The following is a 15,788-nucleotide window of genomic DNA, read 5'->3' on the forward strand; positions in this document are numbered from 1 at the left end:
TTTTAGAAGTAAGCATTTACTAAACTAGTATGGTAAGAACAGTTGGTACAAAAGCATTTCCTCAAAAGTCTGGGGCATACAGTACCTATAGAGTCCAGGGGAAACTAGACTCAAGCTTAGAAAGTACATGTGGTTAGGTAGTTAAGTCACAACACAGTTTGGTTGGAAGCCCTATTCTCCCTTTGTGTAATCTTCATGAAATTCTCCTGGTATCTATGTAGCTTAGCTCCCTGTTGGGTAATAATGCTTATAAAGTCCTAAGGATATACTTCTCTCTAGCATGTCTGCTTTATATTTTTTCAGTTCCCAGTTCAATACAGTATTATTTCTGGTGAGTCTATTTGTCTTAAGGGTGAGGGATAAGAATAAGGGGTAGGTAGTCATGATACTAGCTCTGAGCTCATTCTTCCTTCATTCCCTTGTTGCCTTCTTGTATAGTTGCAAGAGTTTCATTTTCCCAAAGTACTATTGAATCATGACATTCATAGTATCTGCTGAAATGGTTCTGCTGGAACACATCACATAGATGTGGACCCTATTTTTTTTCAATCAATCATAACACATTTTGTCATCTGATTTCACCCAAATTTTTAAAGCACTTTCCTCCTTCCAAATGTGATTAGCTGTTTTTATTTTTCCATAGCTAGTTTACTACCCTCATTGAAAGTTCATCTAGGAATGGTTAAAAAAAAGCTAGTTTACTCATTTGATTAACTGACTAAAATTGATTTTGAAACTTAGTCAAAGACAAATTGTCACCTAATGAAGATATCAAGACATAGATCATATTATTACATTTATTGGGGTTTTTATTATATACTTTTATTAGCATTATTTGAAATAAGGAAACACTAGAAACTTTTCCAGTAGATGCAAAGGTAAAGCAAGGATGTTCCCTCTTCCAAGTATTATTTGACACAGTTCAAGACATGTTAATAAAAAAAAATAAGGCAGGGAAAAGGAGGAAGAGTCATGACCTCTGTTCTAAGCCAGGCTTACCTCAAGATAGTCAAAAAATTAAGATTCAGTACTGTAATACAATAAAACAATCATAGAAGAGAAAATGCCACAACATAATTACAATAAAAATTATGTACTTTAATAAAATCAAATACTGTTTCTGTCTCTATTTATATTCACAAGGGTATCAAGGTTATGTGAGAAAGTCACTGCACAGAGATGAACTCTGTTAACTTTGTAATAACCAATTTCACAGAAACCACATTATATGTTCCTAGTCCCTTGGTCCAAATAAATAACAGGAGTAACCTGCTTTTCTCCTTAAAGAGGAAACACTCCAACCTAAAAAAAAAGTAAGGTTCCTACAAATACATGATTTGTGAGAAGAGATAATTGTGTCATAATCAGTATAAATTGTGGATTTGTGTCTGGAAATTTCCTATGATTTAAAAAATACCAATTTTTATCATAATTGGTTGACTAAAAATAATTCACTGGTAAAAGTTGGAGAACTCTGGCATGACCCTACATGAGATGAGTTTGTGAACATTTTTTTGCTCTCCTATGCCACAGATTTTTAACCTCTTTTGAGTCAAGGATGTGTTTGGTAGTCTGTGAAGTCTATGAATCTGTCTTCAGAATAATATTTTTAAATGTATAAAATAAAATACCTAGAATTAAAAATGAAACAAATTACAACAAAATGTAAAAAAATTACTTACTAAAGGGTAATAAATTCTATGCTATGTTGCACATTTGCCTTGAATTTAGAGGTTTCTCTAAAAACAAATTCAGGCAAGTTCATAAGCTTTTACTAAGCATGTGAAATTTTTAGGTTTGCAATTAATCTTGGGTTCATCAGCCATCACACCACAAAAAAAGCAGAAGAGATCTTCAAATATCCTTGCTCTCTGACTCGGGTCAGGCTGTCAGGAAATATGCTGGTTTCTATAATCACAAGGAACGTCATGTTATTTATATAGTAAAATTAAATTACTTATAAATGATTGTGAAGTGAAAAAGATAGGTAGAAAAGTAGATGAACTTGTAGGAAGGTAATTAGATAGATGGGCAAAAAGATAAATAAAAGAAACAGAAAGAATTCATGATATGGTGGAAAGAAGTGACCTATCAATTAGGTTATTCAAGTGCTATTTCTGCTTCTGCCATGAACTTTGTGACCTGAGAAAAATTACTTCACCTTTTCTGTCTCACTTTTCACATTTCTAAAATGAAGCTATTACATGGTTGGATTTAAACTTGGATGGAAAATTAGAAGTCACCTAATCATAGATGAAAAAAGATTTTAGATTTAGAACATGAAGTAATCTTATAAGTTATTCACTTGATCCCCCAAGTTTATAGAACCCAGTCAGGCACAAAAATAAAATAAAATAAAACTGAGATGCAGAAAAATCAAACGATTTTCCCAAGGCCACAGAATTAGAAGATAAGAGAGCTACAATTTCAACCTAGGTTCTCTGACTAAAAACCAATAGTTCTTTTTACTACATCACACTATGAATAGAAAAACCAATTCTTAGAAGCCATTTCCATTCTATAGTTAATGACTGATTTTTTCCTAAATATAAATACTTTGAAAAATTCAATTTACTGTACTAAACCCAAAATAATTAGATAAAAAAATTATTCCCTTTGAAATGTTAACATCATTATGTTTCATACTTTTTAAAAAACAATTTCATGATCTATTCCTCTCTCATTTCACATTAAACACACAACAAAGGAATTTTTATAAGATTCTTTACACATGACATTTGTATGGAGGTCTAAAGAAAAGTGTTATCTCCCAATTAGGGTTTTTACTGGTTTGGGATTTGCAATGTTATATGTTCCATTTATCTGTGACATATTTATGTAATTGATTATTGAGAGATGTGAAATCACTCTTGTGCCATCTGTTTGACTTAAGGTATCAATACTTTTGAAGTGTAATAGAGAGAAATATTCTTTTAAATTTACAAGGTGGTGTGAAGTAAAATTTGCTTTTTTGCTATCTTTGGCACCTTTGGCATTATCTAAGGAAAGTAGAGTGGTTTGGGAAATATTTCTGGAAAGTAAAAGTCTGTTATTTCAGAATTAAAAATTAACCTTCAAATTTATTACCAATTTTTGCCTTCTATTGAATTTGTTGGATTTAATTCCTTGTAAAAAGTCTAAAACATTCTTACATTCTACACAAACCTACTATAGACACAGTGTTGAAAGTACTTCTTTTCTAATATATTTTATCTAGATAAACACTTTTTAAAATTTTAACAGTCATTTTTAAAAATTTTGAGTTCCACATTATCTCTATCTCCTGCCTTTCCTTCACCCTTTAAGGAGGCAAGCAATGCATTGATTATATATGTGTATTCATGAAAAAAGAATTTCAGTATTATCCATGATGCAAAAGAAAACATGCAAAAACACAGAAGAAAAATGAAAATTAAAAAAAAAATCCCTTTCAATCTGGATTCTGAGTTCATCAACTCTTTCTCCAAAAGTGGATACCATTTTACTATCTTCGTAAAATTTTACTACCTTTGTAACTGACTTGGATTATTGTCTTGATGAGAGTAGCAAAGTCTTTCACAGTCAATCATCATTACAATATTGCTCTTGCTATGTACAATATTCTCCTGGCTTTGCTCACTTTACCATGCATCAGTTCATCTAAATCTTCCCAGGTTTTTTTTTTTTTCTAAAGCTATCCTGCTTGTCATATCTTACATAGCACAAAAGTACCATGTCACAATTATGTAACAGAACTTGTAGAACCATTCCTAGCTGGTGGGCATCCCTTTGGATTCAAAATTCTTTGACACCACAAAAAGACTAACTATAAATGTTTTTGTACAAATAGCTTCTTTTTCCTCTTCTTCTATCTCCTTGGGATACAGACCTATAGTGGTATTTCTGGGTAAAAGAATATACTACAGTGCTATTGTCCTTTGGTCATAGTTCCAATTTGTTCTAAAGAATGGTTGAACTAGTTGACAATCCCACCAACAGTGTACTTGTGTCTTAATTTTTTCATATCCCCATCAGCATCTGTCATTTTCCTTACTTCCATGTAAGCCAGTCTGATAGGTGTGGGGTAGTACTTCAGAGTTGTTTTAGTTTGCATCTACCTAATCAACAGTGATTTAGAGAATTTTTTATGAGACATTAGCTTTGATTTCTTTGTTTGAAAATTGTGAAATGCTGGATATAAATATGTCATAGAAAGAATTTGGTAGGGCCTCTTCTCTACCTATCTTTTTTTCAAATTCTTTACACAGTATTGGGATTAACTGTTCTTTAAATGTTTGGTAGAATTCACTTGCAAATCTATATTGTCCTGGGAATGTTTCTTTTTGTGGAATTCATTCAAAGTTTGTACAATTTATTTTGTCAAGATCGGATTATTTATACATACTAGTTCCTCTTCTGTTAATATGGACTATATATACATATTATATACACATATATATGTCACATATATATGTGTAATATTCATTTATTTTACTTTAGACTGTCAGTTTCACTGGTGCATAATTGGGCAAAAGAATGCATAATAATTACTTTAATTTCATCACCATTAGTGGTACAATTACCGTTTCATTTTTGAAACCAGTAATTTGCTATTCTTCTGTCTTTTTTAATCAAATTAACCAATGGTTTATCTTTTTATTTTTTTCATAGCAGCTCCTAGTTTTATTTGTTAGTGTATGATTTGACTTTCAATTTTATAATCTCCCCTTTGATTTTCAGGATTTCCATTTTGGTATTTGTTTAATTAGGGATTTTTAAATTGCTCTTTTTCTAGGGTTTTTTTAACAGCATATCAGGCTCATTGATCTGTTTTTTCTCTTTTATTGATGCATATACTTAGAGACATGAATTTTTCCTAAGTGGTACTTTGGCTACATCTCATGAATTTTGGTATACTGTTCACTGTTGTCATTCCCTTTAATGAAGTTATTGATCATTTCTATGATTTTCTCTTTGATGCTCATTCTTTGGGATTAGATAATTTAGTACACAATTTTTAATCTACATTTCCATGGTCCTTTATTGAATGAATCTTTGTTGCAGCAAGGTCTGAAAAGGGTACATTTAATATTTCTGCTTTTTTGCATTTGATTGTGATGTTTTTATGCTCTCATACATGGTCAATTTTGGGGACTGTACCATGTACAGCTAAGAAAAAGGTAATCTTTCTATTCCCACTGAATTTTCTTCAGACGTCTATAATGTCTAATTTTTCTAAGAGTCTATTCATCTCCTTCTTTCTTATTTATTTTATAGTTAGATTTATCTAAGCTCTGATGGGAAATTTGAGGTCCCCAACTTCTACAGTTTTATTACTTTCTCCTGTAATTAATTAAACTTTTCCTTTAAGAATGTTGATGCTAGGCCCCTTGTGACGTCTCTGGTCACTCTCTCTCCAGCCTCTAGAATCTGTGTCAGTTTCTCTGTCGATTTCCCGGGCTCTGGCTACCTTTGCTGGGCTAGTGGCGTTTCCCTCCTGCTAGAGACCATGGCCTTCGTCACCCGGCAGTTCGTGCGCTCCCTGGCCTCCTCTTCCTCCGTCACTGGCCCCGCGGCGTCGGCCAAGAAGATCCTCATCAAGCACGTGATTGTCATTGGAGGTGGGCTCATGGGTGCGGGGGTCACGCAGGTTGCTGCATCAACTGGACACACGGTTGTGTTAGTGGACCAGACAGATGAGATCTTGGCCAAGTCCAAAAAAGGAATTGAAGAAAGCCTTCGGAGAGTGGTCAAAAAGAAATTTGCAGAGAATCCTCAGGCTGGTGATGAATTTATTAAAAAGACTATGAGCAACATATCTTTGAGCACAGACGCAGCTTCTGTGGTCCATAGCACTGACTTGGTGATAGAAGCCATTGTGGAGAACCAGAAAGTAAAAAATGAGCTTTTCCAGAGGCTGGACAAGTTTGCAGCAGAACACACGATCTTTGCCAGCAATACTTCCTCTTTGCAAATCACAGACTTAGCCAATTCTACCACCAGGCAAGACCGATTTGGGGGGCTTCATTTCTTCAACCCTGTGCCCATGATGAAGGTGGTAGAGGTCATCAAGACACCAATGACCAGCCAGAAAACATTTGAATCTCTTACGGACTTTAGCAAAGCTTTGGGAAAGACTCCAGTAACTTGCAAGGATAGCCCTGGATTTATTGTAAACAGTCTCCTTGTACCATATCTTATGGAAGCAATCAGGATGCATGAAAGAGGGGATGCATCAAAAGAAGATATTGATGTAGCCATGAAGTTGGGAGCTGGCTACCCCATGGGTCCATTTGGACTCCTAGACTATGTTGGTCTAGATACTACCAAGTTCATTGTAGATGGATGGCATGAAATGGATTCAAAAAACCCGTTATTCCAACCCAGCCAGTTGCTAAATAAATTGGTTGAAGAAAAGAAGTTCGGCAGGAAGACAGGAGAAGGATTTTACAAATACAAGTGATCCCCTGGGTCTCTTGAGTGGGAGGAAGTCTCTGTAAGCAGGTACCAGTTGGCCATATCAAGAGTTCGATGGGAATGCTATTTGGGCAGAAATTCCCTCACCCAGCCTGCCCTTATTTTTGTGCATTTTGATTGTTATCTCTCTAAAGATTATTTGGCACTCCTTATGTAATAATAAATTTCTCTATCTGGGAACTAACTGTTTTGGTTTTTTTTTAGTCTATCTCAATTTTTCTATAAGCTTGATGCCCTTTGTGCCTTGGAGCAAATGATGCTTTTGAATCTGTTCATTTTCTTGTAAAATTAGATGTTTATAAAGAAGGTGACACCTATTTGTGTCTTCTCCTGACTCTTTGGGGAATTCACGTACCATTGGTGTCATGTGCATGTGTCTCTGTGTGTGCGTGTTTTAAGCTGTGCTCACTCTGATCTGGCAGGTGGCAGTGTGTACCTGGCCTTTTAGGAGACCATGTACAAGAATAGCTTTAGGAGGTTCCACCATGTTTCTAGAATCCAATTTGAAACAATCTGACCAGACACTGAAGAATATAAGTTTAGATTTTAATTCAACCCCTTTTCAGAAGAAAAACGCCATCTTAGGATATTGTACTAAATGGACAATGGATGCCAGTTTTCTGAATTTCCTAATTATTTACATTTTCCTCTAGCCCTTTTGGAAACCACTATACAGATTGTATTTAATAAAAATGTGCACTTTCAAAACCCAAAATTTAATAAGGTCAAGTAATGATAAAAGCACAGTTTGGTACTTTAAGACAAATGCTCTGTGCTTAAATTTCTTCCCCTCAGAAATAATATGAGTGTGGGGATTGGGACATAGGATATAATTTTGGTCTAAATATTCATGTGGCTACCATTTTCATGGCTTCCTTTTCCTTCACAGTATAAAAAAGAGATCTCTGATTATTTAAGATGATGTCAGTTCATGATGATGGCAATTTCTTTTGAGTAAAGGAATCTAGGACTTCTTTTAATCATTGTTTGAAAAGGTATCCCCAAAGATATGAAATATTAGACTTGGAAAGGATCTTAGGCATTGCCTAGCCCAACTCCCTCAATTTGCAAATTGGGAAACTGGGGCCCAGAGAAGTTAAGTACATTGATCAAGTCACACAAATGAGCTGGGAATTAGAACTGGAGTGGTGGATGATGATAAAATACTGGGATGAAGCTGGGAAAGAAAATAAACCCACAGTCCTAGTCCCTCCTCCCCAGAAGTCATTGCTGGATTATGTATTGGGTTAAAAGTTCAATGCTAGGAAAATGGGAGAGGGGGAGGGAACTTTTTTCTATAATCACACATTAGCAAAAAAAGAATTCTTTCAATTAAAACAAAACTAAAATGACAGCACGTGCCTATACATATGTATATATATGCACACATATCAATCTTCAATGTGTATGGGTATGTCTATATATCATTTGATGAATGTACACTCAGAGCAGTCTAAAGAAATTGAGGCTTCTCTGAACATTTTTATAAAATATTTCCTAAGAAAACAAAGGAAACAGCTATATAGCTACCCCTATTTCCATTTAATAAAGGTTAACCATGTGGTCTAACAAAAAAAAAAAATGTTGATGCCTATACCCTTTTGCCCAGCAATATCGCTTCTAGGACTGTATCCCCAAGAGATTATAAAAATGGGAAAGGGTCCCACATGAACAAAAATATTTATAGCAGCACTTTTTGTAGTTGCTAAAAACTGGAAATCAAGGGGATGTCCATCAATTGGGGAATGGTTGAATAAATTGTGGTATATGAATGTAATGGAATACTATTATGCTATAAGAAATGATGAACAGGAAGACTTCAGAGAGGCCTGGAAAGACTTATATGACCTGATGCTGAGTGAAAGGAGTAGAACCAGGAGAACCTTGTGCACAGCAATGACCACAGTGTGGGAGAGTTTTTTCTGGTAGACTTGGAACTTTGTAGCAATGCAAGAACATTAAAAAAAAAAAAAAAAAAAAACATTCCCAGTGGTCTTCTAAGGCAAAATGCCTTCCATATGCAGAGAAAGAACTATGGAATTCAATTGCAGAATGTAGCAGATCATTTGTGTGTGTGTGTGTGTGTGTGTGTGTGTGTATTATATTTTAGTCTGTTATATGATTTCTCCCATTTATTTTAATTTTTCTACATAGTATGACCATAGTGAAAATGTATTCAATAGGAATGTATGTGTAGTTCCTATATAGAATTGTATGTCGTCTTGGGGAAGGAGGGGGGTGAAAGGGGTTAGGCAGGGCGAAAAACATCTAAGTTTTATGGTACTGATTGTAGAACATTAAAAATAAATAAAATGAATATATTAAAAAAAGAATTTTGATGCTATTCTGCTTGATGCATATATATATGTATGTGTGTATATGTATGTATGTATATACATATATACAGAGAAATACACACACTACCCCCACACACATGCACACATACGCACACACTACATTGTCAATACCTTTAAGCAAGATGTAATTTCTTTACTTATCCCTTTTAGTTAAGCCTATTTTTTGCTTTTGCTTTGTCTGAGATGATAATGATTACTTCCCCTGCCTTTTTTACTTCAGCTGAAGTAGAGTAGATTCTGTCTATTTCAAGTGTGTTTTTTGAAAGCACCATATTGTTGGATTTTCATTTCAAATTCATTCTGTTATCCGCTTTTGTTTTATGGGTGAAATAATCATATTCACATTCACAGTTATGATTACTAACTGTGCATTTCACTGTATCCTATTTTTTCTCTTTTTCCTTTTCTGTTTCTTTTTATCTTTTCACTCCTTTAATGTCTCTTTTATTTTTGACTCCTGCCTTCCTTTATCTCAACTCACTTTTTCTTTTCCCATTTCTCTCTGACTTCTTTGTTGGGTAAGATAGATGTCTATACCCAATTGTGTGTGTGCATATATGTACATGTATATATATGAACATATATGTGCTTCCCTCTTTGAAATATTTTAGATGAGTAATGTTCAAGTACTGCTTTCCCCAATCTCATTATTTTGCCCTCCACTATAAAAGTGCACCTTTTTTATGTGAATTCATTTTCCTAATTCTTCATTTATCTTCTCCCCTCTCCCAGTATAGCCCTCTTTCTCAGTCATTTTTTTTTATATCATCACTACCTAATAGACTATTTATGTAGAATCCTCACTGTCCTAAGAATGATAAAGTTCATAGAAGTTACATTTCCATTTTTCTACATATGAATGTAAATAGATTAACCTTAATGAGTCCCTTATGAGGTATTTTTATGTCTACCTCCTTGAGTCTTATATTTGAAAGTCATATTTTCTATTCAGTACAGGTCTTTTCATCAGGAATACTTGACACTCCTTTATTTCATTACATATCTTTTCTCTTGAAGGCTAATTCTGTTCTCCTAGGTAGGCTATTTTTGGTTGTAACTCCAGTTTTTGTTTTCCAGAACATCATATTCCAATTCCACTGGTCCTTTAATACAGTAGCTGCTAAATACTGTGTGATCCTGACTGTGGGTCCATGATAGTTGAATGGCTTTTTTCTGGCTGCTTGTAATATTTCTCTTTAACCTGGAGCTCTTGAATTTGCATGTAATTTTCCTTGAAGTTTTATGATCTCTTTCAGAGGTGATTAGTGGATTCTTTCAATTTCTATTTTATTCTCTGATCCTAGGATAGAAAGGCAGTTTTTCTTTACAATATGATGTCTAGGCTCTTTTTTAATATCATGGTTATGAGGTAGTCCAAAAATTCTTAAATTATTTCTCCCCAATTTATTTTCCTGGTCAGTTGTTTTTTTGGTTGAGATATTTCATGTTTCCTTCTCTTTTGCCTTCTTTTGATTTTGTTTTATTGTTTATTGATGTGCCATGGAGTTAGGTAGGGAATTGTTTTATTTAATGAGCTTGGGACATGAAGTCAATTTTGTTTTCTTCTTTGCATTTCTTTTTTCATTTGACCAATTCTATTTTGTAAGGTGTTATTTTCATCAGTGAAGTTTTGTACCTCTTTTTCTATTTCATTCATTTTGTTTTTTAAGGTGTTGTTTTCTTCTATATTTTTGTTTCTCTTTTACCAAACTGTTAATTGTCTTTTCATAATTCTTTTTTCCTGCTCTCATTTCTTTACCAATTTTTTTCCTACCACCCTCATTTGATTTTGAAAGTAATTTAGTTCTTCTAGTAATTCTTTTTGTTATCCAACTCACATTTTCTCCTTTGGATCTTTGCTTGCAGGTATTTTGACTTTATTGTCACCTTCAAGTTTGTGTTTTGAACTTCCTCGTCGCCATAGTAGTTTCATGGTTCTTTCTGTTATCATTATTTGCTCACTTCTTCAGCTTACTTCATGACTTCAAACTTTATATTAAAGTTGGACTCCGTACCTCACATGGGTGTGGGGAAGAGACGCTGTTCCAGGATTCAGACTTTTTTCACACTGGTGGTTTCAGAGCTAGTTCTGGGGGGTGGAAGTTTTTGTTATTTCCGAAGTGTTGTGGTCTGAGGAGATATGTTCACTGCTCATCTGTTCTGTGCACTAAACCTTATCCAGGAAGGGGGCCAGATGTCTTGTGACTTAAATTGACACTCCTCCTCAGGCCCTAGCTGCCTTTGGACCAGAAACAGTAACTCTGCTTATTTGTGACCACATCTCTGTTCTTGAACTGTGTCCCAGAAATGGGTATAGGCTATGAAATTACAAAACAGCCTCTGGTTGTACATCCAATATTAGCAAAGAGACCCCCTATAACTGCTTTCTAAAAAGTTGACAGATCCCCTGGCTGTCTGTGGCTTCAGAGCTCTCAAAGCTACTGCTGCTTTTGTCACAACCACCAAGTCCAAATCACTGGCTTTGCTCCTGGGCTGTGGACCAGCCTCCAACTCTGTGTCACAAATTTCTCCTACCGACTACACTGCCCCCTTCTTATTCTACCACTCTAGAATTTTATTTGGGGTGTTGTTTTGAAGTATTTTGGAGGAAAATGTTAAGGAAAGTTGGTTGAGTCCTTCCTTTACTCTTTCATCTTGACTCCTCCCTTGTTTCTAGAAAGTACTTCTGAAAAAACATTTGTTTACATTTACTGACTTACCATTGATTCATCAGTGGAAAGAGAACAAAAAATTGGGTATTTCTGAATAATACAACTAATTTTATGAATGTAAAAGTGCTTTGTAAATATGAGTTATCTATTGTCATACCACTAAATTCAATCTAAGTATGTTATTGTGAGGGAGGCAGGTGGTACAATAGATAAAGTTCTGGGTCTGGAGTCAGGAACACCTAAACTCAAATTCAGTCTCAGATGCTTACTAGCTGCATGACTTTGGGCAAGTCACTTAACCTCTGTTTGATTAAGTTTCATCATCTGTAAAATTGGATAATTTTACCTCTGAAATAATTGGATTGATTCTGTCTCTTTTTTTTCTATTGATGCTATTTACAGCTAATTGATTTTGTGTTGTTACTGCCTAAGTCATGATCCTTTGTCTTTGAACTTAGTTCATAAATTCAGTTGACCTGTAATGAGTTAGAAATCCAGTTCTGCTAATCAGTGTTCTATTCTAGCCTCAAGAAAATCAGTTATCCTAGAGGGAGACATATGAACACCAGGGAGTCTGGTCTAATATCTTTAAACCACCAAGCTATCCTTCAACTGTGTCTGGCTTCTTATCCAAAGAATATTGGTCCACTCTCTCTAACATTGCAGGTCAACTCAAACAACGAATATTGTGTAGACACAGGAGAGAACAGGGGGAGGGGGGCGATTGTTGCTAGTCCCTCATTTCCAACCAATCATATTGCATCCCCCCTACCTCAGCTCTGTAACTAATCAAATGGATTTTGCCAGTCATGATGCTGAGTTCTTATAACCAATAATAACTTGTTCCCCACCTTTGCTTTGTTTTTTATTTCCCAAAAACTATAAAATGGGAAAGACTCCCTCATTTGGGGTCTTAGCTTTGCTGCAGAAGTTGATATCCTATTCATTAATATATTCACACTTTACTAATTAATTTATCATGCTGGGAACTCTGTGCTCCAGTTTACCTTATTTTGACCATAGCATCTCCCAGAATTTTTGATTGGATCAAATTAGATAATATTTTCAAAGCACTTAGCATGGTACTTGGCACATAGAAGATACTATATAAATATTGGCTATTATTGTTAGCATTAGTTACAAATACCAAACACCTGGGAATAAAATGGGTGTCCCCCCAGTCAAGGAACAGCTACACACAATATGGATGCACTGTAACAACAATGACAAATCTAGGGAATTCAGAAAAATGTGGAAAGACTTCTATGAATTGATGCAGAGTAAGGTAAAAACAAACAGAACAGCACAGTGATTTTAAATAACAGAAATGAAAATAATTCTCCAAAACATCAAAGCTCAGAGTAATTACAACACATAATCAGCTTTAGAAAATAAAGTATGAAGCACACTTCCCTGTTTTCAGTAGGGTTTAAGTACCTATATTATCAGACATGAATCCTGTTAGTCATTTTTATTTCCCTATTTTATTTTCTAAAAGAAAGGTTCTGGGGGTTACATAGTAGAAAATGATAGTTTTATTAAAAATAAGGTATTTTTGAAACTTAAAAAATATCATATCTACATATTGTCTGTTTTTATCCCAGAGGACAATTGTGTAGTAGTTGTAGCCTTATTATTAGCGTTAGTGAGAAGGAGTTGAAAATCTTGGAAGCTACCTACTGTTACCTTATGACAAATTTCCTGGCTTCTCTTACATAAGTCAACCCATGCTAGTTTATGTCTATAATTTCCACAACTATGGTTTTCAAGACTTATCACTGACATTCAGTTTTTAGTTATATCAGCATTCAAGTAAAAAAAAAAAAACTTCTGGCCATTGAGTCAGGTTCTCTTAGATGCAGTAGAGTAATAATGCATGCTTCTATCAATCTCACAAAGATATTGTGAAATCTAATGATTTAATGCTTTTGTGTTCTTATTTGATTTAACCTGATAAGTAAAAAGAAGTAATTGACAGGTTAATGACCCTTTCTATTCAGTGGTATCAAAGTCAGTATTCAAAACATTCTCTTTCTCATTCATTTCTAGGGGTAGCAAAAAATAGCAGAGTAATGTACAGAAAGATAATCATTTTCATCACTTAAAAGGCTCTATCATAGAACAGCACATGCAAAGGCACTAATATCTATTAATTCCCCAATTTATAAATGTAAGAGAATGCCATCTATAAGCTTAAACAATCAGCGGCATTCACAACAATAACCTTGTCTCATTTCAATTCTGGCTGAAGCAAATGTCATCTGCCAGCTGAAAATCAGCTACAGGGAAATTTTGACCTGCAATGTTTCAAACAACATCATTTGCTGCAAAATTATTTTCTTGTTACAGTTTCAGGCAGAGTTGCTCTTTTTTTTCACTCCACAGCTTGAAGTAAAGTGCCCGGATGTCCTGTAGTAGGCTTGACAGAACTGGATTACAACTCGATATGCTTCTTTACCATGATATTTCTTGGAAAAAGGTTCCGCAAGGATATAGTTTGTCCCAAAATGAAATCTTGCATCATTCCTTCTTTTTTTCCTCCCTTTTCCTTTTATTGCTTATCTCTTTCTTTATTCAGTACGTTATATTGTGAAATAATTCTACCACTTCAAGCAGGGGCAGCATAATAACCTTCAGGTTATAACTTTTTGGGGTTCAGTATCTGTGAGTTCAGGATTATGATCTGCTCACTTACAATTAGACACATCTCACTTTTTTCCCTGATCAAGATGCCTTCATATCCCCTTGTGCACTGTCTCCCCAAAATGATTACAGTGCATAGATATTTGCCATTCAGATAAACTGGGCAATTCAGAATCTTACAGGGCTACTTATACCTTATAGACTAGCTAGTGGGGTAGAGGATAGAGCACTGACTCTGCAATCATGATGACTTATGTAAAAATCTAGTGTCAAATACTTAGTAGTTGTCCAACTCTGAGCAAGTCACTTAACCGTTGTTTGCCTCAGTTTCCTCAACTGTAAAAGAAGGAAAATAAAACATACCTCACTGGACTACTGTAATTATTCTATGAGATAATATATGTTAAAAGTGCTTAGCACACTGCCTGGCACATAGTAGGCATAATATTGTTTATCCCTTATCCTTCATTTTCCAACAATGAGCATAACTGACTGTATGTGGTGGGAAGAAAAACAAAGAACACAAAAGCCTCCCACAGCACTTTAACTTATGTGAGTTGTCTATATAGTCACTCTTGTTTCAGACTTTATACAAATTAATAATCTCAAAATCATTTATCTTGAGCATACTCTACGACTCTCTTGTAGGAACCCATTGGGGATTCAATCTCCTAGTATACCTTCATAAACACTGATACAATTTCCATTCATTCTCATTCTCTCTCTCTCTCTCTCTCTCTCTCTCTCTCTCTCTCTCTCTCTCTCTCTCTCTCTCTCTCTCTCTCTCTCTGTCTCTCTCTCTCTCTCCCCTCTTCTTCTCTACAATCTCACTTCTATATTATTTCCTTTTATTAACCACTCTCTTCACCTCAAATATGTTTCAACACTCATCACATGCAAGGCAAGTTTCTAACATCATGCTCAATACTAGTGACAAGTGTGTGTCCTGAAGCTTTTTAAATATTATAGAACCACTTTACTTTTGTGTGACATCAGACTTAAAGCAGTGAGTGCAGTATTCATTCAGAACCATGGAGAGTTCTTGGTTAGAAGAAAGAAAATATCTCAAATATTCATATTTTCTTAGAAGTTGCATTCTCTTTCAGTTTTTAGACTGTTACAGATTTTCAACTAGGTGGTCCTTCACTTGAAAGAAACTCCTCAGTTTCTTTTATTTCCACCTAACACATGTTTACAAGTGGGCACTTTCCAGATGTTATGAGATACTTCAAAGTGATTGTGATCATCATCATGATCCTGATTTTATGTCCTCAGTTTCAGCTGAGAGGTACCATAGAAGAGAGGACTGGAAGTGAACTTAAAGTTAAGTCCTGGGTTCAAGACTTGTCTCTGCCTTATAATGATCATTTTACTCTGTACAAATCACTTCATAATTTAATGTTGCACTCAACTCTCTAAGCTGCAAAGAAGGTGTTTATCTGCATAGGTAGGGAAGGGAGTGCCTCTTAAGGAGTTTAGGTTTTTCTCACTCCAAGTCTGACATTCTATCTCAATATCATTCTATGTAGGGCTTCTCTGTATAAAGTCCTATTTGTATGCCCTCTGATATTAGAAACTGTGCAAGAGATTTGCTAACTAAAAAATTGGAAAAAAGATAATGTGGAAATTGATTACATATATTTTATGCTCAAGCTTATTC

General features: G+C 34.9%; 2 protein-coding genes across 2 annotated transcripts in view; one reads left to right on the forward strand and one right to left on the reverse strand.

Annotated features, from left to right (window-relative positions):
• The window catches only part of DPP6 (dipeptidyl peptidase like 6), a 1,325,443-nt gene that overhangs the window by 1,230,239 nt on the left and 79,416 nt on the right, over positions 1-15,788 (reverse strand). The gene's annotated exons all lie outside the window — the stretch shown is intronic.
• LOC140532957 (hydroxyacyl-coenzyme A dehydrogenase, mitochondrial) lies at positions 5,404-6,773 on the forward strand. The gene has a single exon (XM_072652138.1). The coding sequence runs from the start codon at positions 5,489-5,491 to the stop codon at positions 6,440-6,442; it is 954 nt and encodes a 317-aa protein (XP_072508239.1). The 5' UTR covers positions 5,404-5,488; the 3' UTR covers positions 6,443-6,773.

Source organism: Notamacropus eugenii, chromosome 3 (genome assembly GCF_028372415.1).
Source record: "Notamacropus eugenii isolate mMacEug1 chromosome 3, mMacEug1.pri_v2, whole genome shotgun sequence".
NCBI classification, from domain to species: Eukaryota; Metazoa; Chordata; class Mammalia; order Diprotodontia; family Macropodidae; genus Notamacropus; species Notamacropus eugenii.

What these genes read in the sequence shown, in the direction of transcription:
- LOC140532957 (XM_072652138.1), top strand. Translation starts at nt 5,489, where the DNA reads ATGGCCTTCGTCACCCGGCAGTTCGTGCGCTCCCTGGCCTCCTCTTCC.